This window comes from Python bivittatus, unplaced genomic scaffold (assembly GCF_059951505.1).
Source record: "Python bivittatus isolate LINGU-HERP-01145 unplaced genomic scaffold, Pbiv_v1 ctg000080_np1212, whole genome shotgun sequence".
Taxonomy (NCBI): Eukaryota; Metazoa; Chordata; class Lepidosauria; order Squamata; family Pythonidae; genus Python; species Python bivittatus.
In genome coordinates this window covers 43624171-43649564 of record NW_028277035.1, presented here as the reverse complement: position 1 = coordinate 43649564, position 25394 = coordinate 43624171, and the positions used below count along the sequence as shown (strand labels likewise).

The 25394-nt window shown below is 40.3% G+C and overlaps 1 protein-coding gene across 8 annotated transcripts in view; it reads left to right on the top strand.

Annotated features, from left to right (window-relative positions):
• Positions 1 to 25394, top strand: part of UIMC1 (ubiquitin interaction motif containing 1) — a 78829-nt gene that overhangs the window by 35770 nt on the left and 17665 nt on the right. For 7 of the 8 annotated variants that reach the window (XR_003085484.2, XR_003085483.2, XM_007435129.4 and 4 more), the window contains 6 exons: positions 522 to 612; positions 9526 to 9650; positions 10015 to 11160; positions 15346 to 15410; positions 18120 to 18208; positions 19318 to 19397. Coding sequence is in view for 6 of the 8 variants with exons in the window: in XM_007435129.4 (XP_007435191.1) it covers positions 522 to 612; positions 9526 to 9650; positions 10015 to 11160; positions 15346 to 15410; positions 18120 to 18208; positions 19318 to 19397 (1596 nt within the window). In the remaining 2 variants the exon portion in view is untranslated. The remainder of the gene's footprint in view (positions 1 to 521; positions 613 to 9525; positions 9651 to 10014; positions 11161 to 15345; positions 15411 to 18119; positions 18209 to 19317; positions 19398 to 25394) is intronic. The other variant, XM_007435130.3, reaches the window with a different exon arrangement.

Here is a 25394-nt window from a genome sequence, read left to right as displayed (position 1 = left end):
TCAGACTGGGATTCTTTTTCTCCTAATCTTTTTAAACAAGGGTCCTTTTCTTTGAGAAAACATCTTTGCTGATTGAGACTTTTCCAGTTGTATTAAGGAAGTATCCAGCTACACATGCGGGCTGTATGAGCTAATATGACTTTTCTATTCCCAGCAAATTTTGAATTTTCCAGCAAAACAACTTCTCATTAAAATCCCCTAATGCGGGTACTCGGCTTGGCAGTAACTGACGTGAAGTATATTGTCTTCTCTGACATGTGTTTGCATGTTTGTCTGCATCTCTTATTGCTCATTATACTTATCGCACAGCTCTTTTAATAGCTACAGAGTGTTCTTTTATTCATGTCTGAAAATCACATTTCTCACCAATTGAGTCTGCTTTTATGCCAGTTTTTTTTCTGTTCTTGTTCTCTTTCCCTGGCCTTGGAGATTGGGACAAAGGTTAGGCAGGGGGTGAGGAAGAGCAGCAAATAGACGCATCTCCTGTAGTTTATATATTTACCATATTTCTTCTTCTGCAGCAAGAGTCCAAAGAGGAGCACAGTCTGCAGAAGAAAAGAACAAAGCAGCAGCTGGATAGAGTGAAGTTTGCCGCAAAAAGGAAAATTGCACGTAGGTGTTACGTCTGGGGAAAGGGGGATACGGGAGAATGAAGAGTGCACTTTTTCAAAAAAAAAAAAAATCCAGCTTTTATATAGGTCAAAGCCTCTATATCAGACGCTTAATGATTCAGCTTATGTGTATGTATAAGTGAGGCTGCAGCTGTGTTCTGATATAATAATGCTCCTATTCCCTAATACTGTATATCTAAGGTGATATCCCACTGTTGTTGTGTATCTGAGATAAGGAAGATGAAAGGGGTTATAAAGGCTACTAGTGAATGATTGATTGAATGAATGATTGAAAAGTGGTTGTTATTATCACCTTCATACATATTATTTAAGCTAGCTATTGCCAGATTTGGTGCCCTTCAAGCACATTACAGTTTGTTTCATACAATTACCAGCCAGCATTTGCCCATGTGGTAACTGTGGTTTATGAGAGTTGAAATCTATCTGGAATGTAACAGTTTGAGGAAGGCTGGCTAAGCCCTATCTAAAGGCAGTCTCTCATTCATGCCATTTTATGGTTTGTAGCTTGCCATTAGGTGAAGAATGCACACCCAGATCTATTCATTAATCAGTCTAAAACTAAAGCCGCCTCTGAGTTTGTAATAAGGAGCTGTGGTTCTGAGGTAACCAGTGCCAGGGGATGAACAGTAACTGGAAAATTAGGTCTCTTGGCTGCCACCGCCCCTTCCTTATAAATCAGCCTCTGGGGAACCAGGAGAGGATTGAAGGGGAAATCCTCGCCCCACTCTGGGTCTGGCTAACTACAGAACGGGAAACCAAACAAAAACTGTATGAGTCTGTAGCTCAGCCAAGCTGATGCGAGTGCTAGGAGGCAACTGGTTAACTCCAGGATTTCAACAAAATTCAGTGTTACTAAAGGTGCCAGAAGAAGATAAGGCTCCACAGACACAACAGACAGTTTTTTTTTTTAAAAAAAACCTAATGCAGTTCTAACTACAGGCAAACAACTCAGTTTCCAACCTTACCTGAGATAACTCCCTCATCTAGGACCCCAGCCATTCTCTCCAAAAACTCTTTCCATCCAGAACCTCCTTCTTTTCCTTTACTGGTTCTCGGGTCAAGTCACCTAGAGGCACATAAGACTGGCTTGTTGTTTAAAGGGCCAGCTGCTCCCCACTACAGATTTGAACCCAATTCCCAATGACTTCATATCCATATAGTTTCCTTAGCTCAATATAGAAATAGTGACGACTGCTGCCTGGTATTTTATCTCCATCTAGCCCTATAGCCTTGGTATTCCCTGGTGGTATAGATTCTTATGTAATATACTTGTGAAATAAGTCATAAAATCATGGAGTTGGAAGGGACCTAAGAAGTCATCATGTCCAGGATTCTCTACTATACACCTATTAGGTTACCTAAGGGACCACCTCTCCCCCATGACTTCAACCCATCCCACCCGATCACACAGAGAGGGAATGCTTTGGACCCGCTCAGTAAAAGAACTCCCAATTAGCGGGGTCCAGAAAGCAGGCTGTGGTAGCCCCCACTCTTTGGAACATTCTGCCCCCGGAGGTGTGATTGGCCCCCTCACTCTGGCCTTCTGAAGAGCTTTGAAGACCTGGTTCTGTCACTTGGCCTGAGGTGGGGAGGGAATACTTCAAGCGTGGGGATGGCTAGCCCTGCTGTCTTCAGCCCCAGATTCTTCATCTTCTTGGACCCTCCTTTTCCTCCATTTTAGTAATGTTTTTAAATTTTAATGTTTTATGTATTTATATGTATTTATGGTTTTAATGTTTTGTGTGAGTTGCCCAGAGTCCCCCATTGGGGAGAGATGGGCGGGGGAGAAATTTAATAAATAAAATAAATAAATCAGGCCCAGCCCAAGAACAACAGAGAAACAGTCCAGCTGAGTTCAGCTCTTTTATTGCTTACACCATATACCCAGAATCTTGCCAGACTAAATCTGTATTTCTCTAACCTAGTGGATATACCCTAGGAGATTCTAGGGAGTGGCTATCCTAAATCTCTTCCTCTTCCCACGATCTAGCTGTGGACTGTGTTGTCTCTTGTCTTGCCTCCCTTCCTGGAATGTGCTCCCTCCTTCCTGAGAACCTGCTATGTTAATGTGGTCCATCACATCACCTTCCCCTTCGTAGACACATTCCATCACAACACCATCCCTGATAGTAGGATGATTTCAAGTTCTTGTAGTTTTTGAAAGGGCTATTCCTGATGGGCCATTAAGAATGTAACAAACAAAATAATTCACAGAGCAAAACTTGGTTTAGTCTTCTCATGATAGCCTAGCAGTTTTATTCTGATTCATAAGATTTGCATTCAGGAGCATGTACACCCAAATAGTACCTACCCATCCAATACAATCTGGTAGAAAGACTCCTTTCATGTCCTTTTGCTCAGGGATTGTTATCTACAGGGGTCACGGAAACAGGCTGTCCCCGTTGTCCCCCTGAGTGACTCCTGCGCTTTTAGAAAGCTCCTTAGAACCTGGCTATTTCAGCAGGCTTCGTGGGTGGGTTATTTTAATGTGTTTCCTCTGCAACTGGATTTATTTTGTTGTACATTAAGTGGTGCTCCTGGTGTTTATTTATGTTGATATATGTTGGTAGGTTTATGTTTTTAGCCTGATTTGTGTATGTTGGGATATATGTCACTGAGAGTTGTTAGTGATTGGAATAAGCCAATAAATAAAACAATGTTTGCAAATACAGTGCCTGAACTGAGAGTATATGTGAAGCATTTCTGAACAGATTGAAAGCAGTGATTGTACTCCAAGCAGAAATACCGGTCAGTATGTAAGAAGTCTTCTCTACAGATTTTATTGACAGAATAAAGAAAAGATACATATTCAGGAGTCCAAACTAGCAGAAAGTATAGAGATCTCAGCCCTTCGAGGTAGGCCAGGTCAAAAGCCAGACACCGCAGGGATCCCAGGAATGCCGTTTGATTATAGTAGAGCATAATAACAGAATCTCGAGAGCCTGTCCAAGTTTTTCTCTGTTCCCTCTTATACTATCAAAATCAAGGTAGGGTTGTTCTGAGTTTCTTTCTCATGCTTGCTTCAACCTCTGCGCTATGTAATTGATTCTCCAGGTCCTTACTTAAAAATTCTTTCATATCAAGGTAATCTCTAAATTCCTTTACAAGAAATGAAAACACAAAGGCACAACTTCTTTTGTTTACGCAGAATACCTATGAGATGGGTTCATTTCAGCTGAATATGAAATCTTCAACAGTCTTGAAAAATTTGGATCTCTTGTACTTGTTCAGAGCCCACTAGTGTCAGCCCTATAAGGTAGACCAAACTAAGAAACAAATGTCTATGGGCAGTGGTGCACTAATAAATGTATCACTACTGATTTGGCAGGCTCCATTATTGCTGCTTCACTGCTAAACTGCTGACCGGTGCTCTAGGAATTGCTGCTCAGCTTTACTCTTAACCAGATCACAAAACTGAAAATTTAGCAATCAGCTCCTGCAAGCCAGTACAAGCCAGCTGCAGCACACCACTGTCTAAAACTACAGCTATAGTAGTTTAAAGAACAGAATCTTACAAGACTGAATATGCTTCCCTCCTCCCTCACTTTATCTTCATGTGAATTAGGGAGGGGCCTGTCTGAGATGTTTACTCAGGTTTTTGGAATGAACTCAAATATTGCTTGTCTAATCGTCACCTTGATAACGGATCTTCCCACTGTCCATCAAGGCTATTCTCTGTTCCCTCTACATCTAGCTCCTTCTAACTAGATCCTTGGTCCAGCCTTCTGTAAAGTGTGGCCTCAGCCACCTCTATCAGTGCTCGCCTAAGCAAAAGTATTTGCATTTCGCACTCTGTTTGCTGCTTTGGATGCAGGTCTCATCCACTATATTAGAGCAGTCAATTAGCAATAATTAATTAGGCACATCCATTTACATGTCTACTCTTTTATTTATTAGAACTATAATTAGCCTTTTAGTGTTTATTTTTAGGCAAATTAAGGTTCATTTCTTTGAAATAAAAATGCTGTCTGTGTTTTAAAGGGTTGCTTGAGTTTGATGACAAATTGGTCTCTTGGAGAAGAGACTGCATGCGGAGGATGGGGATTGCTTGGCCTTTTCCTCAGGGATGTAGATTAAGCTTACTCAAGCAATTAGTAATTTTGTGTGTGTGTGTGTGTGTGTGTGTGTACTGGCTTTCCTTCTAGGGAAAAGAGTAGCTGGGGGCAATTGGGACTGGAGTGGGTGCAAAGGATTACCTCTCAGTGGGCCGAGTCCACATCCCCTTGATTTTTATTTCTTTTTTTTTAAAGAGTTGCACATTTTATTGTTAATTATGTGGCATATCAGGTCTGGTTTAGCTGTACACATGGAGAAGTATTTATTTGTTTATTTTAATTGCACTAATTTATATGCTGCCTCCTCATAGAGTTCTAGGCAACTCACAATAACATCAGGCAAAACCCATCAAAACATCACATTAAAAACAGCATAATCAACACAACAAAAACCTAGAATGTTCTTCAAGTCTTCAAAATACTTCCTCCACACTTCAGGTGCTTCCTAATAAATGGCACCTTCTGCCTTGAAGGCCTATTGGAAAAGAATGATTTTCAAAAACACAATAGGAAACTCTGTCCTCACCTTGGGATGGGTCAAGCTTTTCCACAGTGGGGGGACTGCCACCAAGAAGACCAGCTTCCTGGGTCCCTTCCACATGACATCGCAGGAGAGGGTCTCTCAGCCTGCTTCCTTGGAGTTCAGGGCTGACAAAGTAGGGCAAGCATCTGCAGCTAATACTCCTATTAAGTTGTTGTTGACTGTTAGTGACTGCATAGATAGATTTTCTCCAGGAAGATCTGTCCCCAACCTGGTCCTCCAGGTCTTCCAATGATGCACCTGTCACCACTGTAACTAATCCCATCTATCTTGCTGCTGGTAGTCCTCTTCTCTTTCCTTCTGCCTTTCCCAGCATTAAAGCCTTCTCCAGAGGGCTAGGGCTTTGCATAATTTGAGCCTGGTCATTTGTGTCTCAAGTGAGAACTCTGGGTTGATTTGTTCAATAATCCATTGGCTTCTTTTCTTGGCTGCGCAGCCTCATGCACCTTCCCCCACACCCCCGTCCACTCCCTTGCTTCTTCCTCTACCCAGTAGCAGCCACTTATTGTCTGCCAGTTCTTGCAACTTGGGACTTGCAACTTCCTGCCAGGTTACTCAGTGACTTTGGTTGTGGGAAGCCGGCAGGAAGTTGCTTTGCCTAACAACCATGGGATTCAGTTAACAACAGCAACTGGGACTGCAGGGATTGCCGTTGCTAAGCAATGCAGTCACACTTTAAACTGCATCCCTTAGCGATGGAAATTCTGATCCCAATTGCTGTCATAAGTCAAGGACTACCTGTAGAAAGGAAAGAAAAAAGATACAAAGCAGTGGCTTCAGGTATTCTTCACAGCAGTTATAAATACAATTATATTTTAACCCCCGTCTCTAAAGTTACATCATGATACTCTTCTCTCTATAATCTAACCTGTCTAATCATCAAAGCCATAAATCACAAGTTCATTTTTTTTCATTTTTATGCAAAAAGTAAGAGGTTTCCAGTCGCCACTAAATGTAGATACTGTTTTCTCTAATCAAAGAAGTTAGTTTATCCGTCTCTGCAAGATCTGTCAATTTCATCAACTATTCGTCCATAGTTGGTAGTGTCGAATCTTTCCATCTTTGTGCATATAATAATCTCACTGCAGTAATTATATATTGCAGTAATGTTCCATGGCTTTTTTCTAACTGTTTATCCATCAGTCAAATGTCCATTAAGGCTGCATAGTTGTTAAGGGCATATTGTAAATCCCTTGGCTCCCAAGCCACTCAACTCGCAATTAATTCAATTCCTGTGGTCTCCTCACGAGGAGAGGAGTTCCAGAGTGCAAATGGGCGATCCCGTCGATCTCTCCTTCTTCTGGAGAGATTTTCATCAGCCAGAACCTGGCTCCTGGCCGACAATTCCACCGCAGTGCTGTCCCCGCTTGCAGAGCTGCTAACAGGGATGTCTAACCCGCCGTAAGTCCTCACCCGGAAGCCCCAACAGTGTTTGCTTCTCAAAGCTCAGCTTCTATTTTTGTGTCTCAAGTCCTTAAGATGTCTGTTTACCCACATCATGAAGAGGCTAACTCAATACTTAGAATTTCTAATCATCATAAATTATGACCAGTGTAATCAACATCAAGCATACACGAATTGCAGACAGTGTTTAGAAATGATCAGAATAATGCATGACAGAGATACACAACATGTCTTCCACAGAACAGATACCCTGTTTCTCTTAGGGAGATAGTTTGCTGCTTTTATTTTTCGCAAGTTGTATATTTCATGGGGGACAAAGATTTATCCTTTTTCAATACATGTGTGAATTTGGGATAGTAGAATCAATACTGTATGTTTTTCTCTGTATTGTGCCAAAATTATAGTTTTTAGTGTTCTATGTTCTGTGCTGTAAAATAAAAAAAAGTCTCAGCCTAGGCATACTCTTATTTAAGTATGTTTTAATAGCAAATCTACGTGAAGCAACTTAGATTTATTTTGGCAAAGCAATTCATGCTATGGAGGTTGATATAATCTGCTTTGAAGTGAAGAGGCAATCCAGTGAAGCAATTCAGGTGGGCTCAAATCACTTTGGACCTGTCCTGCAGGTGAAGGTTCCTGTTGCCTTTCTCCTCCAGCACTGGCTAAAGTGCTTCCAGGTTATGTGGCTTCACGATTATACAGTTTATGTTGAAGTCAAAGACATCCAGCACACTTAAGCCACTTTGTCTTGAAACACTGGCTTTGGCCAAGGGTGCCCTAAGCTTACCTCCTCTGGTAGGCACTAATGGTAGTCTTGCAACATTTGCCAGAGCCCCCAGCCTGGGAGCACTTTGAACAGCTCTTGAGGAGTTGGCTGCTCTCAGCTTTCCCATAGCACAGGCTGTGTGGGAGAAGGTTGAGATATAACCAGTCATTTTAAATCACTGTTTCCCAATCATGGCAACTTCCAGGTGCATGGACTTCAAAGGCAGGCAGTGTGGCCATTGATGAGAATTTTGGGAACTGATAATCACATACCTGGAAGTTGCTAAGTTTGGGAGTATTGTTTTAAATATTCTGCCAGTGCTTGAGCTGCACCAGGTCCATTATCAAATTAACTGAACAAAAAGCTTAACTGCATAATATATTCACAGTTGGGATACACAAGTCCTGGGCAATGGGAATGAAGGATCACAGCTTTCTGCCTTCCAGTAGTAAGGCTCTAACAATGGAGAAGTTGCTGTGGCTTATCAGAGCATTATAATTTCAGTATCTTCATCCTTACTTTAATTACATTTCTAACAAATTTAAAACATCACTATTTCCACCTAAGACAGAAGTGGGTAACTGCATTTCTTTGGAAATGATGGGAGGGTGGAATGGAAATGAGTGATAGGTGGGGCAGATCCAGAAGTGGGAGAGTCACTAATTCTCTTGCCTTTTCAGGCAACCCTTCTCTCTCTCTCTCTCTCTCTCAGAGGTTTTTGAAATTTGGCTCGCACTATAAATAGTGATCTGATGGCAGTAGACTGCTCCTGTGTGATGTAGTAGACTGTCCTGTCAACACCTATTTCAGTCCATGTGACAGCAAGAAAAAGTCAGTTCAGAATTAAACTGCATTGTTGTGACTTCATCAGATTTTGAGAAGTCCATATTTTGTTTTTGTTTTTATTTCACAGCCAAACTGCTTTGCTGTCATTCTCTTGCAACTGAGAGAGAAATGGGGTTCAGTAATCCACCTGTCAGCTCTTATTCTTCTCTGGAGTTCTTTCTTATGTGAACTGAATGTATGTCAGGATGCTCTTGAAGACACAAAATTGTATTATGTTGTTTTGGTGCCCAGAGAATTTTCACTAGAATGTTTCCTTCTCTTACTGCAAGATGATTTCTTGTTTCTTCTGCACTCCTGAATATGATATTTTGATGCTCTTGTTTGATTTAGAATTGTTGTGTGAGAAGCATGCAACAGCCTATAATTGTTTGATGGAAAAGTGTTTTATAATATTTTTCAGACCCTCAGAAGTTGGGTAGAATTGTTGGAGTTTTCATTCTGTTTTTTCAGCTTCAATATTTTTTGCCAAGTGAAAATGGTGGATCAGAAATAACACTGAATAGATATTTTCTGAAATAACTTGGTTTTTTGTTTTTGTCAAAGCAACTTATGCTTTCTAATATGCTCTGGAAAATCTTGCTAGAGCTAGGACTAGCTAGATAGTAGTGCCTTAGTTTCCTATGAAATCATGCTAAAAGATACTTGGTTGTCGCAGTTTTTCTAAATAGAATATTTTTCTGAATTGAATAATATCTGCAGTTCTCCAAGTTATTCTTTTCTCTTTTCCTCCCCCCCCCCCCCAAAATTCAGGAAAAGTTGGCACATGAACTTTTCCACTTTATATTTTAGAAGAGAAAAGTATTGTGGCTTTTTTAGCTATAAGTTTTTCAATAGAAAGTATCCTGCTTTGCCAATAGCCTAAATATTTTAAAAGATCTTTTTGTGTTCAAAGTCTACTGCTTTCCCCTGTTCTCTGATGCATATACTGGATGTGAAAGTATAAAACAGAGCTTCAGCTGGATGATTACATGATAAAATATGTCATTGTGATGAATTTATCTAAAGAGTCAAAGTTGTGACTGCTGTGGGAACTTTAAGTAACTGCCTGCCTTGGGGCTCAATTATTTGATAGTTTTCAGAATATATTATCCTATGTTTAGCACTGCTTATTCCAGTTTTGAAGGTATACACCATAATGCATTCATATTTAATGGTTCTGTATACAATTTAGGGTAGGGTTTTTCCCCTTCTGCAGGTAGAAAGTCTTCAGGCTCCTTCAGGTATAAGAATGAAGGGTCTATGGTTTCATTGTGAATTGTAATTTTATTTTACTCTTCTCAGAGATGTCAGAAGACGAGCAGTTTGCCTTGGCTTTGAGAATGAGTGAGCAAGAAGCCAGGCAGTTGAATTCACAAGAGGAGGAAGAGGAAGAACTTCTGAGAAAGGCCATTGCTGAGAGCCTTAGTGTAAGTAGAGGAGCAGTCCCCGCCTTTACCTTTTTTGCCCTCTGGGTTTCAAAAGTGACTTTTTTCCAAGGTTGGCTTATCTAAACTTCATTTAGAATCCTAGCCAGTCTTAGGCAAGGCGTAAGTGCATCTGACAAGAGAGCAAATATAACAAATATATTTGTTAATCTTTACTGTGCTAATGGACGTATTGGTGGGTAATACCTAATCTCACCTTCAGCTGTCACTGAACAGGTTAATGTGGAAGTGTCCATTCATGTATTTTTTTTACTGTGCAGGATGGCAGTCAATTTGATTTAATAATTAGGAGAATACATAAACACCTGCAAATCATTTTCATTTTATGTGTGTTCTTCCCCTATAGAGCTGCCAGCCTTCTGAGTTTTCTGCTGCAGCAGCTCCTGTGCCTCTCCTTTCCCAGGCATCAGGGTCTCCGGTACAAAACCACCCATCTGGACCAGAGGATTCTCAGCTCCTTGCAGTTCCGTTGCCTTGCTCTGAGTCTCCTTGCTCCAACTGCAGCTCCCGCTCGCTAAGTGACAAAGCTGATGAGAACAGACAGACAGATGTCACCAAGAGGCCCCTGGTAGTCCTGACGAGGTTAAGCCAGGACATAGTTGAAAGCTCGCTAGTCTCTAGCATAATTGTATCTCCAGGGAAGAGCCGGAACAGCCAGCCTTTTTCAAGGTCAGATCCTTCCTCACCATCAGGGAGCAGCTCCAGTGATACATCCCCTAGTGCAGAAGAGGAGTTACCTATTACCATGAGTCCCACCTTTCCCCAAAGACCTCTGGGGGCTTGGCCACTGGCACCCCAGAGACTCTTTATGGGAAAGTGCAGCCTTCTTATACCAACAGGCAAAGAAATGGAGCATTCCCAAAATTACTTAAAAGGAAATCTCCGTGTTGACTGCTCAGGAGTCCTACAGAAGGAAGCCCAGCAGCAGAGTACTTTTGACCATGATAGAAATCCTTCTGAGTTTGGAGATCAGTTTGAGCATGGCAAAAACACACTGCTTTCTGCTAAGTTTATAGAAAGGACTGGCCTACCAGAAAGCGCCCCTCCAATTTGCACACTTCCTTGGGCTGATGAGAAATGCCAACATGAAGAGCCGGATGTGGTGCATTATTATTGGGGTGTTCCATTCTGCCCCAAAGGAATAGATCCTAACAAATATACTCAAGTCATCATGTGCCAGCTTGAAGTTTACCAGAAAAGCCTGAAACAGGCTCAGCGGCAGCTCCTGCAGAAGAAGCGGTTTGGGGAACCAGTTGTTCCTAATTCATGTTCCCGGAGACGAAGTGAACTTGCAAAAGATGAGGAAACATCTAGGCAAAGAGAAGATATGGATGATCAAGAAGGAGAAGACACAGATGAGAAAAAGGAACCTGAGAATGTTTCCTGGCTTCTTTCCCGAGTAAACGGAGAACCTTACAAACATCCAGCACAGGACTTAGCAGAGGGAAGCAACTCTGAGTGCGGAGATGAACCAGCAGGCAGCTCTAGTCAGGTAAGCTTGCCCTGCTGTTTTTTCTACCTGGAGAATTATGAATGGCCAAAAAAAAAGAAAAAAAGAGGAGAGTGGCTAAGCGTTTTGCTTTGTGCGCAATCTTAGATCAGAATGGCAGGAAACTATGTTATTGATTATCAGCAGTTAAGGTTAGGTTAGAGGGAGTTCCAGGGGACACACAGAATTGTTTGGGGGCTGTAGATTGCCCACTTCTGTACTGAATGTTATCTAATGGTGCTTCAAGGGTTCTGAAGCCATTAGGATCCTCTGAAAATCTGCTTTTAACAGTATCCTGATTTAGCTTATGATGTAAATAAAATTATATTCACAAATGCATAGCACTGTAACAAACTGATGCTCTGGGTTGTGGATCAAGGGTGTTGTGGTAAAATAATGATGTAGATTATGTTGCATATGTTAAAATCAACAAGATGTGAAATCTGTATGGCATTAGATTTGGACAATTGCTGATGAACACAGTTTGTCTGCAGCTGCGAACTTTTGCTACTGTGAGCTGAAATTTTAATTTATCTGGTTGAATTTGTTTTATTGCTTTGTCTTGTGGAGTTACTACATTTTATGTTTCTGGTTTATATTTTTGAGCAGTGCATTCTTTCCTTTTTATTCATCATGTTACAGGACAAAGAATGAGACATATCCAGAAAAACTTCATAATCTCTCTAGTTCTTGAGGTTTATGCAGTGAGGCCAGAACTAAGCTTAATCCTTGGTTTTGTTTGCTGAAGGTGTCATTTAAATATCTGTTGAGTGGCCACTAGGTGTCAGTGTTTTTCTCCCTTCAGGGGCAGGAGGCAGCTTTCGGTCACTACTGTGTCTTAAACACATTGCTAGTCAGATGAAGTATTTATTGCTGTTGTATTTTAAGTTTGTGTCAGCCTTTTTCAACCCTCATTTTTCATAATGACTTCGCTGCTAGATCATTGTATAACTTTATCTTCTCTCTGACTGAAGCTGAACCTTGTTGTTACTATTTTCAAGTGTATTTGATTGTTTACCCTGGTGATGGAAAGATACTTAACTTGTTTTGTGATATTTATATTCTGTCTTGTAATATTGAACACTCTGAGGAAAAACTGTCATGTCTGCATTTTCTTTTAGAAGTGGCAGAGCAGTACAGTTTGTGCTTTAGGTCTCACAGACCTGGATCCAAAGTGACTATATTTAAACAACCTTAAAGGTGACCTGCAAAGAGAAACTGTTGGATTTATGCCCTATTTCTTTGCTCACTTATGATAAGCTGGCAATGACCTGAATGGTTTAAGGTCAAAGCTTCTCTGTTTGCTTGCTTCTCTTATTGGAACTTCTGGCCATATTTAACGTGGAACGTATTCTCTGCAGGTGAAATGCAAAGATACCTAAGATACTTCCATCACTGCTGAATTCTTGAGCTTCTGGTGCTGCTCAAGTTCTTAAGCAGTCTTCTAGCAAAAATGGGGAGTAATGGTCTTGACATTTAAAATTGCTTTAGGGCCACAAGAAACAAATGGCATAATTGGGGAAGCTTGAAAATACAATTAAAATGCAAAAAGCTTCAGTCCTAACTTGTGAATAGACACAAAAGGACTTAATGATACTAGAATAGAGAAGCAAGGGCGGGATGGCAGCCAAGTCTGACAATATGCTTCACGACAGGTAATTTTTAACACTCTTTCCTTTCTTCCACGTGTAATAGAACATGGAGGCAGTGGGCAGATAATTCAAAGGCTACTTTCCATGTTTTGAGCTTCATTTGAGCATCATATTTTTCTTTGTCATAATTACCTACTAGCATACTTTGTCACAGTTTCAGTGCCCTTTGTGTTGACAGTAGTAGAAGTATTTAAGGTGCCAATGTGTCTCCTTAGTTGTTCAGTCCAGGCAGATGCTATCAGCCAGCTGCTTGGTTGAGCCACTTGTTGCTACTACACTATAGCTGAATAAGTTGTAGATGTAAAATCTGTAAGGTGCTTTTTCTGGTGGTTTGAGTTACTGGCAAGCCTATTTAACTACGCTCCTTGCAGTTGCTCACTTGCAAAATGGTTAATGAAGGCAACAGCTACAGTTTCTTCTGGTCTTCCCTAGTGATTCTTTGCTCACTGTGATTACCTGAAATGCTGTTAAAATGGTTAAAGTGCTTGAGTGACTCTTTCAATCTCCATATGTTCTTCAGGAAGAAGCATATACTTCTGTTGACATACGTGGACATTTTTCTTATTTGTTGTCCAGACTTAGAGTGAAACAAGATGTTGCAGCAGATGTGGACTTCTGCTGAAAACAACATTCCCATGAAACTGTTGTGAATTCTCCAACCATGCTACAATAATTCCCCCATCTCTCCTCCATTTTATGGACAGTTGCTTGGGGGAATGATTGAGGATAATTATGTCAGAGAGAGAGGATTCTTTGGTATGGGGACAAGATGCCTCAAATCAATCTGTGTGCTAATTTAACATTAAGAATAATTAATATTGTGTTTGTTTTTTTGCTAAGGAAGCAAGTCTGTTCCTTAATTTCTTTTCTGGGGCAGCATTAACACCTTCTGACTTTTGAACAAAGGGCTTAATTATCAACAGAGAATGGATAAATTTGGGAATGGTCGTTTGTGTTGTGTTTTATAAAAAGACATCTAGTTATTAAGACTGTAAGAGAAGGTTCTTTGCAGAGTGTACTGGAAAAGCCAGTTTGATGTAGTGGTTAAGGCATCAGGATAGAAACCGGGACACCATGAGTTCTAGTCCCACCTTAGGCACAAAGCCAGCTGAGTGACCTTGGGCTAATCATTCTTTCTCTCAGCCCTAGGAAGGAGGCAATGGCAAACCACTTCCGAAAAACCTTGCCAAGAAAACTACAGGGACTAGTTCAGGCAGCTGGCAGGAGTCAAAAAGCTTACTTGAAGGCACATACACATTGGAAAAATATACTTGTTGGGTCTACTCATGGTCCTACGGTTTTTTGCTTTCCCCTTTTAGCAGTGTTTGCAAGCTCTTTCCATAGTGTTGACTGTGCTCTTGAAACATAGTAGGAAGGGAAATTGTGTGCAATAGCATTAGTCTTCACTTGTAGTTAGTGCCATATTCCTCACCCAAAATGGATAACTCATGGTATTTTTGCTTAGGTTGAAAAAAAATATGGGGTGTAGGAAGAAGAGAGAGAGGAAAGAGATAAATGGGGGAGAGGGATTAGGAAAAGAAAAAGGAAAAACATAGTCACAAATTTAGTAGAATAAGATCTTATTAAAGATCTTCCAGATTTAAGGAATGTGACAGTTGTCAGGCTAGCGAGTCCACCTTTCCACTCTAAGATTGTTTTCTCATCCTTTTACACCAAAAAGTCATGTGTGTAGGAGAACATGGATAGGCAAACATCAGCCTTCACCTGGCTTCAAAACAAAGCACCTGGCCCTAGAAGAATCCTCAAATCCAGAAAACCATTTCATTTGAAATTTGTATAGTAAAATATATTTGCTTATCAAAATGTACAGTTAGTACATTACTTTATTTCTCACTGTCTGTAGATATGAAATGATAATCCACTTGTCAATTTTATGTCCAACTGGTTAATTCTCATCAGACTTCATTTTCAGGGTATATTTACTCTCAAAACGTTTTGCAAGATTGTATTTTTGTTTTAGACAGTGCAGTGATGCATCCAATATCTGAGATGCATTGGTTCCCCAGATTGCTTCTTTCTCAGATTTAGCTTTTACAACACTCTTGCTTCTGAATTTAATCTTTGAGTTTACTATTTTCATGAGGCCAAACTCTATTACCATTATTCACTGTATCCCAACTTGTCCAACACAGCATGCCTTATTTGCTGCAGTTCTTGGTTTGTGTTGTGGTACTGGTTGTTATGCTGATCCTGCTTGATTTGGGAATTTAGTTATGATGGTTGTCTAGTTTCTTCTAGCTTTATTAGGGCTGTGTAACGATTTGGATTTGAAGGGAACCTCCTTAAATACACTCCCAGGAGTGCAGGAATGTATGGACCTCCTGCCATAACTCCCAGGAAAAGATGCAGCTTCTTTAAGGATATGCCAGCAAGTATTAGGTGACCTTTTCCTTTTGAATCTGCCCTAGCTTTTATGATTTTGAGATCAGATGATCCTCAGGTCTCTTTAGATGCTCAGTAATATAGTCAATAATATAATATATAGTCAAATAATAATTATGTTCTTTCTCCTTAGGCTTCTCAAGTGCTGTTCGTGGAAGATATGCTTGAAGAAAGGGAGCCTGTACAGATTACACAAAGGTAAGGAGATATATTTCATCATTGTTGATTCTGGAAGATATAAGCCTTTTGGCATTACCTGTGTTCATGGCTTCCTAGGAAGCTATAACCCAGAAATTCTGTCTTGTACCTATAACTATTGCAGATTGCATACTATGACTGTATTAGGTTAAAGGTGTGGCAATTGTCCACAGGAACTTCATTTTTGTTTGCATGGCGGTCAAATGTTGTAGGCAATCCTTGTCCTATTTTCTGAAAATCGTATATGTGTTATCATTCTTATTGCATGTATGGTCCAGCAAAAGAGAATAGCCGTCAGAAATGTGCCCCATTCTTTAAAATATAAAGCAAGAAGTATACATTGCAACAAAGATTTTTCACAAGTACAGCTGCTGGTCAAAAAAAGCGATGATTTAATTTGACATAGCTCCTCAAAGCAATAGGCTTTCAGGAATAACAACAGCAATAAATTCACTGAGTCCATGTGTAGGCATGGCGATATTGTGTGCGTGCGTGCACGTGTGTGTATATATATATATATATAAATATATATCAATGAAGATGAAGTGGCAAGAACTGAAGAGGTTTCCAAGAAAACCCATCCTAATAGTGACAATATTTGTTTCCTTGAGACAGCAAACAGTGTTCTTGGAAGTCCAATTCAAGTGTGAGCAAGTGGCACGTGTAATTAGGGAGCTTCAAACTCTGTTTCCTTCAGAAAATGAAATAGAAAGATTGGGAGCTGCTGCTCACTTTTTACATTTGGGTCACTGCTGCCTTCTTTAGCAGGAATAACAAGATGACCATTTCTAGGATACTTCCTTGGAAATCTGCTTCTTTGAAGCCATTCAAAGCAAGAGGGAAATGTACACGCTAGACTAGTTTTCAGCAGAGATCAGAAAATGAAGGCCATTTGAGGAGATGGCACAGGTCAGGGGTAGTTTCATGAAATAATTTCTTAGGAAAGTTACAACATTTGTGCTCAACCACAAGGCTTGCTGTCAGAAGTCACTTAATTCTTAGGTTAGTTTTCCCAGGTCTTATAATTAAATGGTCTTGGCATGAGGCCACTGGCTTTTCTCTGCCTGATATCCTCTTTTCATTGATCTAACAACACTTTGGCTGAATGCTGAATGAGGGAGCAGATTAACTGATGTGATAACCCTTCCCATCCTGCAATGAGGAAGGAATAATATGTACAGAGTTACACAAGGAATGCATTGGTTTCTCTTTTATAGTAATGATTTTTGGGGTGAGAGATCAAGTGTGGGTCAGTTTCCTTGTCATCAGTGCTGTCAGGAGGGACTGAATGGGGAACAGCAAAGAAGGAAGAAAAAGCTCTTGTTTCTTCATTGTGACACTGTGTTTGAAGTATTCATTAGCTAGCATTTAATTGGTATAGTCCTCCTAACTCTGGGATAGCATTTATCTAAACTTCAAGTGATCATAATGCAAAGCGTCCACCCCTGAAGGCTTGTTCCATTTTCACATCAGAGTTTGGGTAATAGGATTAGTATCCTGCACATTTTTTAAGCTGCAAGCTGGCTTGATGCAGTAGAGTTTGCTTGCCAATCTAAAGCCCTGGGAACTTCATAATGCAGTCGGTGGCCGCCCTCATCAGGCTGCTAGGATCAAGACTGACCATTCCATGCTGTGACATCTAATTTCATCAGCAAGTGCATCTGCATTAAGCTAACAGTAGCCATACTATTCTCAGTTTTGCGTACATTAAGTGCTGCCATCTGGCAACTGGCTCTTTGCCAGCAGAGCCCTGTGCTGGACAATGCAAGGCACCCAAGTCAGTGGGTTTCAAATGCTATTTGATTCTTCAGCTTCTGGAGTAATTTTGGAAATGGCTTCTGCCAAAGACATTTCCTTCTGCTGGTTTCTGCAGGCCGCTCAGCTTTGTTGTTCCCTAGCTTATGCAAAGTATGTTAGATTGAGATTTTAATAAATGATTATATGTTTTGTTACCAGGAGATAGTTGATGTAGCAAGCAATGCATGATGACTTCAAATTGATTAGCCCATTTTATAAATGTCATAGCAAATTGTTTAGTGTGAGGCCTTTTGAAGTAAATCTTGATGGTTTACACAGAGTAATCTGCACTCAGCTTGGATTCATAACAAATGGTTTGAAATAGTTTTATTTAGTGAAAGAGTGAGAGAAGTCACTTATGATTTCCCATCAGAATTTTCTTATTTCTCATAAATCAGTGGTGGCTGTTTCTGTCTGCCTAAGGCTTGTGGCCGAGTTTAGTAACTCTTTTCTTTAGTCAATACTGGGATTCATGTTTTTCAGATATACACTTGCATATTTGATCAATCCAACAAGGGAATCACACAGAACTCTCAGGATGGATGAAAGGATGGTTATGTCACAGTAGCTTAACCTATTTGTCTTATCACATGGAGAAATGAAGTTTTGGAGACAACATGGCTTTGCTGGAAAGTGGAAATGAGAGGAATCAGGCAAAGTTAAATGCAGCATAGAAAAAAAATGCTCTCTTCATGTTGGCAGGACTGCGGTTCAGAAGCTTTGAATTGTGTCAGATTCCTGCCTTCTGAGTGTAGTGATGATACAGAAAAAATGATCCTCCTCCTCCTCCTCCTCCTCCTCCTTCCTTTCTCTCCTGCTACCCTCCTTGAATAAGCAGAGCTCACAGGATCCCATCTGCCTTTCACTGAATGCTTTGTGACTTTGATTTATCATGTGTTTGTATTTTGGCAGCATTTCTGCCTTGACTCCCTTGGACAGTAAGAAGAGCCCAGACATTGCCACAGAAGATCATACCGAGGAGGAAATCACTGTGTGCCCTGGTATGACCTTTGCTACAGTTTATTTGCAGTTGTGAGTCAGGAAGGTTACATCCTTTCCTTTCAGGCAAGCCTATATTGCTTGATGTAATCGTAAACCATAGGTTCTCAACTGGTAGGTGGGCACCATGAAACAGGCAGGAGAATTTCATTCTATAGCAACCTTTGGGTTGTTTTACTTTACTGAGAGAAAGGTGATAATCTCTTTACGCCTTTGGACTTAGGCTGTTTTATTATTATTGTGGGACTTCATGGCACTGCCCCCCCACGAGCCTTTTGTTCCATGGTATATGGCCCACGGATGCTTCTTGCCCCGTTATCCTCCTTTTTCTGTTGTTTGCTTGGCACCAGACTGAGGATGAAATAAGTACTACTTGCCTAGCTGCTTTATTTTGAATAAGTACCATTTCCGTAAGTGTTTATAGTGATCATTTTTTCTTAGTTAGGTATAATGGGACAAGATCTCTTGATCTTGTCTTTCAGAGATGGAATGAAATCTTGTTCCTCCCAATTCTGAATGAACAACTTATTCAGTGAACAAGAAATGGTTCAAGGTTAAACTGTTTTCTTCCAAACCCAGTCTGATTTTGACATTATTTTCTTAAAGCAAGCTTCTTTTCAGTTGTATATTTGACACAGGATTAGGTTCAATTGTGAGGTTCCCTGCAGAAGACTGGATAAGGTTTTTATTGTTGGCAATAACTATGGGGTAGTATCGGTAGGGTACAAAGAAAATACCAGTTATATAGTGCTGAGCTGAAGGGCTTTATTCTTGCATAATGCTGTTCACCAGCTTGCACCTCACAGTGTACAGTTTACATGCCCTCTGATCCCTGTTTCTCATTTAGCCATAGAGTGGCACTAGTTTTATCTACGCATAGCTGCTCTATGGCTTTAAACTTCTACTTCAGCTATGTTGTTGCACATTGTCTGCTAACATTTGTGACAAGTCTAAAAAATGTTTAGAAACTGTGAAGACACTGTAAAGCAAATGGGATAAGTTTTATCAGCTAGTGTGGAATATGCTGGGGGGGCTGGAGGGGGCTTACAGAGTCTAGGAAGGGGTTGGGCTGCTGCTGTTGCTGTTGCTAACATGGAGACTTCTGTTGCAGAAACCCAGCAGAGTCCATCACAAGCTGTTGAGCCTGAGAGTGGAGAAATCCATTCATCCAGCAAAGATGTCTTTCTGCAGGTAAGCAGATCCCTAGGGAATAACAGCCAGTGAAGCATCTGGAATGCAGAGTCTCATTTCTTGCCCATTTTCCAAAATAAGCTGCTTTGCAAACTAGGCAGCCTGCTAGGAAATCTTGTCCAGAAATGTGTGCTCTCTTCTTGGGCCTCCTGGTGTTTTCTTTCTTTTTATCATCAATTTCTCCTCCATGGTTATGGCACCTCTTGTTAGCTAAGGGCTTGCTGTTGACTTTCTCACATTTGTCATTTTGGGTGCAACACTTATCAGTATGGTGCTATGTGAGCTGTGATATGCTAAAATATGCCAGAGGACACCACTGGATGCTACTATGGAAAGGGAACTAGTTGCTCCTGGCACACTAGTCTTTCTAACTGAACAAAGGGGCTACAAGCATGATAGCAAAACTGATTTCACAATAAGATTAAACTCTCACTGTTGCTTATGGAAACAGGGAGTGGGCAGAATATGTTGTGGCAATGCTGGCTTGAATGGTGCTGTCGAATTGTGGATTGATTGCTATGTTCGTATTAGTGCTTTCATTTAAAAAGCTTAGATGTTTCTCTAAATTAACCCAGAGAAAAGCTTCTCTTGCATGTATCATTATCACCAGATGAATGCTGTTGTGTTAGTTTTCCCTCCCTGTATCAGTATACCTGTGCTGCAGTCACCATGCAGCTGTCATAACAATGACATCTGACTTTAGTTGCTGTTTCTGGTAAAGACACCTAGTTAGGCTGCAATTTAAGGGAGAGGGGGATATCAAAAGGGCTTCCAAGTACTGTTCTGGCAGGATACATGAATGCAACGAATTGAAGAATGCTTGACAAGATGATTCATATGTGAAAAGCTAATTCTTAGAGCTTCCAGCCTCCACAGGGTGTCTGCCTATATGAAGATGGCTATGGTATATAGAAGCAGCATAATCTTGTCATACGCATGCTAATACAGCTTACTGATGCTTTTCATAACTCAGACATTTCTGGCTGTGTGCCCTAGGTCTGCTAGAGTTTTGGGCTGGATGAGAGAGTATGTGAGTGCTCACAGCCTAAAGGGCACTAGCGTGGTCTCAATTAGGGGATGGTCCTTTATATTTTATGAATGGGTTCTGAGTTGGAATTAGGAGGGGGGATTTATGTTGTGGCACTGATTCATTGGAATGATATTTCCCTCGAAACAAAGTGTAAATAAGGCTTTGCTACAACTTAGGCTAAGTCTGAAAATCTTTTTTATTCCTCCTGACATTTGAAAGATTATGAAGGTGCAGTTGAACTACTCATAGCCGTTGCAATGTTATTTTATGTATTTCATTATTCTATGCTGTGTTATACATTCCTGGGTTTAAACACATTTTTCAAACATGATTCAATATGTGAAGGTGCCTTCCATGATAAGAGGTGTATAAATATTTAAAATAAATAAATAAAAGAATTATGCAGGCAGGCAGCAGGTGGTCAGAATGACAGTCGCTCAGAATAAGAAAGTAGCCCATCTTACACCTTGCCATGTGATGCTGAGCAGAGGGATCCAAATGCTATGACATGATTTAATCCTCAGGTTAAACAGACAGAGTTAGACAGAGAATAATAGTATCTTGTGTTCTGTGGCTGAGTAATTAATGGGAGACAAGCCATACAACATCAACGAGCCTGATTCTGTATCCACACCAATGCTGCCTCCTTTGCTGGCCCACAAAGGAGGTTCCAGCTTCAAACTGCAGAGGATACTGTTGCTTTCCCCTTGGCTGGGTGGACTGCCAATCATGCAATTAAAGCATCTCTCTACCATTCTCCCAGGACTTATCAAAAGCCATTCAGGGGGAAGGGGCTGACAAGTGTTGCTACACAATGCTGCATTTACATTTACAATGAGTTATTTACTGTGGGAGTGTAAGCGGTTTGTTTGGACACCTGGCATTTGCAAAAGATATGCTCTGCAAGGCTGTATAAAGTGGAAATGGGGCAGAAAGAGACAGTTCTTCACATCTGTACATGTGTCATCTTATTAGGGTAACACCGATTTGATCAGAACTCTCCATCTTTGACACATCTCATTCTATGCCTAGCATATCTTCATGACACACCAAAGCATAATGAGATGTTGCAGTGCCAAGATGTGAAATACTCGGAAGATGTGGTGGTGTACTAATAGCTGCCAAATAGCTTAACAACCACAGAACTCTCATGTCAACTCAATTATTTGTCTTAGATTTCTTTAAAAAAGGATTTTGTGAGGGTTTGCCTGCAGTTTGATTCTGATCGCATGTCAGCAGGGTGAGACTGTTGAGATTTTTTTTTAAAGGTCAGTCATACAAATCCCTGTACATGTAAGCAGTCTTCAATCAGTCAATGAAATTTCTTACACAGAATTGGTTTCTTACTTTACAATGTAAATTTTGTAGTGAAACTGCTAAGCAACAGGCCTACTTAACAGAGACTACTCATAAAACAAAACATGAAGCATGCCAAAGCAATCCATCAAACTGCCTCTCCTGATGGTTTCCTTGGAACTGAGCCATTGTAGGGACATGGATGACAGTTTCTCTCCATTTCTCTTGTCCTGTGTCTGAATGAGAGTTTTACCCCAATAAAAACGACCTTATGCCTAGTTCATATACCATAGATTTCATCTAGCTAGTTTAACATTTAAACAGACACTTTAATGGTTTTGGCAAATCTTTGTTTGAAATGCTTAGGAATCTTTAAGTAGACTGACATTAGGAGAATAAGATAGTAGTAGTCAATTTTTGCCTGTTGGAAATATGAGTATTTTAAGACAGAGGCTGCATGTTTCAGATGGAGAAACACACGGTGACTCTGAGACTCTGCTAGAGACCCAAAACAGGTAGCCTTAATGATATGTAGACAATAGTGCTTAGCTACTGTATATCCCACAAAAAGCCAAGAAAGAACTCTAATATGCATTATATTCATCTTCTATCCCTGCTATAGAACTAGATATGATTTTGTTAAACCAATATGGTTCTCACGTCCAATCAAACTCCAAGATGCTTTTTAATCCAAAAGTTCTACACAAAACTCTTGTCAGCGGACAGCCAGCAAAGATAGCTGGATCTGGATAAATAAGATGCAGGTCAAATCTCTTAGTTGATCATGAAATTACTGAGCAGGTCATTCAGCCAACCTACACTCCATGCAGTCCACACTTTGTTGGAAGAAGAGTGAGAATAAATGAGATAAGTAGAGACCTTGATAGGTAAGAATGCCTGGCTATCATGAGACAGAAACATCTGGAATTTATGTTCCCATTATCAAAGGATTCTTTCCAATGTGATTTGTCACCATCACAGAAACTGAATTAATGCTTCTGGAATATGGAATGGAATATGGCTGACCTTATCTGGGCTCAGAAGCTAAGCAGAGTCAGGCCTGGTTCATACTTGAATGGGAGACGTCTAAGGAATACAAGGCTGGAAGTGACAAACTCCTTACTGTTGCCAGGAAAACTATATAGACATGTCTATGAAAGGACACTTGTTTTTTGCTTTTTCCAATTCCAAGATTCCTCTTGTGTCACAGTCTTCTTCTGAGATAGGTTAGGTGGGCACAGGATTTAAAGAGCCAAAGGGCTGGCTGCCATTCCTTTCTTTCCTCTGAGTCTGGAAGGGGAAATGTTATGACTGCAAGAGAGACAGTTATAACACTTGGGAGTGAAGAAGGAATCTGGATATAATTTCCCTGGTTCCAGTAGCAGCCTGTTTTCTCCATTCACATCCCTTTAGGTGCAGCTAGATAATTACAGATAGCTATTCTGAGCAATTAAACTGGTAGAAAAAGCAAATTCTCATGGGAATGGCAGAAAATACACATTCTCAACCTCCAGTCTAAATAATAAGCTGGTGTTTATTAATGTATGGAGAGCTAAAAAGAGAAAACTGATTGATACGCATGAATGAAAATAAACTGTGAACATTTACTAGTCTACACTGGCACATACCGCATGCAAAGGTCATTTGGATAATAGCGCTTTATTGGATGGTGAAGCATGTATAACATGCCCATTGACAAACATCTGGTAACAAGTCTCAGAGAAAGGAATAAGGAGGGAATTGCTATTTATTCTATGTGGCTAAATTTGGAGGACCCAGGGAGCATGCTGACTGGCCTGTTTGGTTTATTGAGCAGGATTTGAGCATGTTCACAAGAAGGATCTATTTCTTATCTTCTGGAGCTAGGAACTAAGCTACAGAAATGTCTTAATAAAGCATTTTAAAAGTTAATGTAATTTAATTATTTTTAATTATTTAAAAATATTTTGAGGACTGGGAGATGGCATCTAAGAAAGGAGACCATGTTGACTGTTCCTTGCTAGAACAGTTGCATCAAAGAATTTATTGTCTGGCAGTTGGATGCCTTCTAGAAACCTAAGCTACAGTATATTTTCTAAGCCACAATAGTTTAGTTTGGGCTTCTGTGAATTTAATCATTGTAATTTGTTTACCATGGTTTATGACTTATATCTTGTATGAATAGTCATTGTGTCTTATTCAGCAGCTCATGGTTAAAATGAATCATAGCTTAGTGTGAATCAAGTCATTGTAGCTATCAGGTTATCAGTTGTAATCAGGACTGGAAATGATCAGTCCAAGGAACAAGTCCCTCTGATCTCAGATTAGCAAGTTTTATTAGGAAAAAGGTTAGAGTAACAACTCAAGAATTTTGGTAAGTACTTTACTTTCAGGATGATAATGTAGATATAGGCCAATCAAGGCAGAATCTTTCTTGCACTCTTCTGATATAAGGGGGAGGTCGCCTGTCTTTTTTGAGAAGGTAGGCCAGCTTGCATCTGTAGATTGTTTTAGAAATTGCTAGTAACCTTCCTATGAAAGTGAGAACCAGCTCTACGTCAGGCAAGAATGGAATAAGTTTTAAAAGGGCTAGATGTGTAATGGTGCCCCAGCCAGGAAATTAAAACATTTTTCTATTCACATACACACAACAGGACCATCTATATTAGGCTTATCAGGTTTAACAGTAGCTAGCATATGCCCAGAAGAAGCTCACAAGCTGCTGAAGGATGGTTCTTTGTTAAGAAAAAGAGAAGAGCCTTGCTTGCTCAGGCCAGATCCTGTCTGATCCAGCCTCCTCTGCTATTCTATTCTTAGTTCTTACAATTTTCTACTTCAGAAATACCTAGCTACGTACAGATCAAAAATTAATTTTGTTTAGCAGTAGCTAATATAATAGTAAAGAGAAGTTTGATTGGAAAAAACAAGAGCAGACTGAGGCTCTGAAATATAAGGAAGTTTTAAAAAGTATGCTTAATAGGACTACGTGGCAATTTGAAGTTGGATTTGGATTCTCTAAAGGAGCCAACCTTTTCCCTGGGATTACATGGCAGTTGAAAAGGACAGACATTTCATCCTGGGAAAAGATATAGCTGCTTTAAAGAGGTGGAGATAGGTGCTATATTCACACTCCTATACACTGGAAAGCACCTTTGGGGAATTGAATCTAAAGCATTGCACAGCCTGGATGCTTAATTGGGTAAATGTTAACTTAGAATTAAGAACTGGGGCATGCATCTTTGTCATTGGAATTCCCACCATCAGAAGATGAATTCAGCCACGTATTCACTGCAAATCTGAATTTCAACCAGGTTCTAATAAAGATACTATTTTTCCAAGAACAAAACTAGATGCTACTCCAGAGGGGGAAATGTTAAGACTTTTTCAATTACTCGATACATAGATTTGAAACCAGCTGGAGTCATTAAAGAAGTACTCAGACAAACGCTTCAAGATTCCCAAGTGTCTTTTATCCTGGTAGGAGAGCACACTGATGGAAGTATGGCCACCTAGGGACAGGCAAACTCTGGCTTGGGTGCATGAAAAATCTATCAGTCACTTTTACTTTTGGTTGCCAGTGCTGTCATTTTCTCAACTTAAGGATGTTTTACACTTTCCCAAGAGAATCACACACTGGCAGCACAGGAAATCCTTGCTTTAAATAGAGCACATGGCTCTTAAGGGGAGCCTCA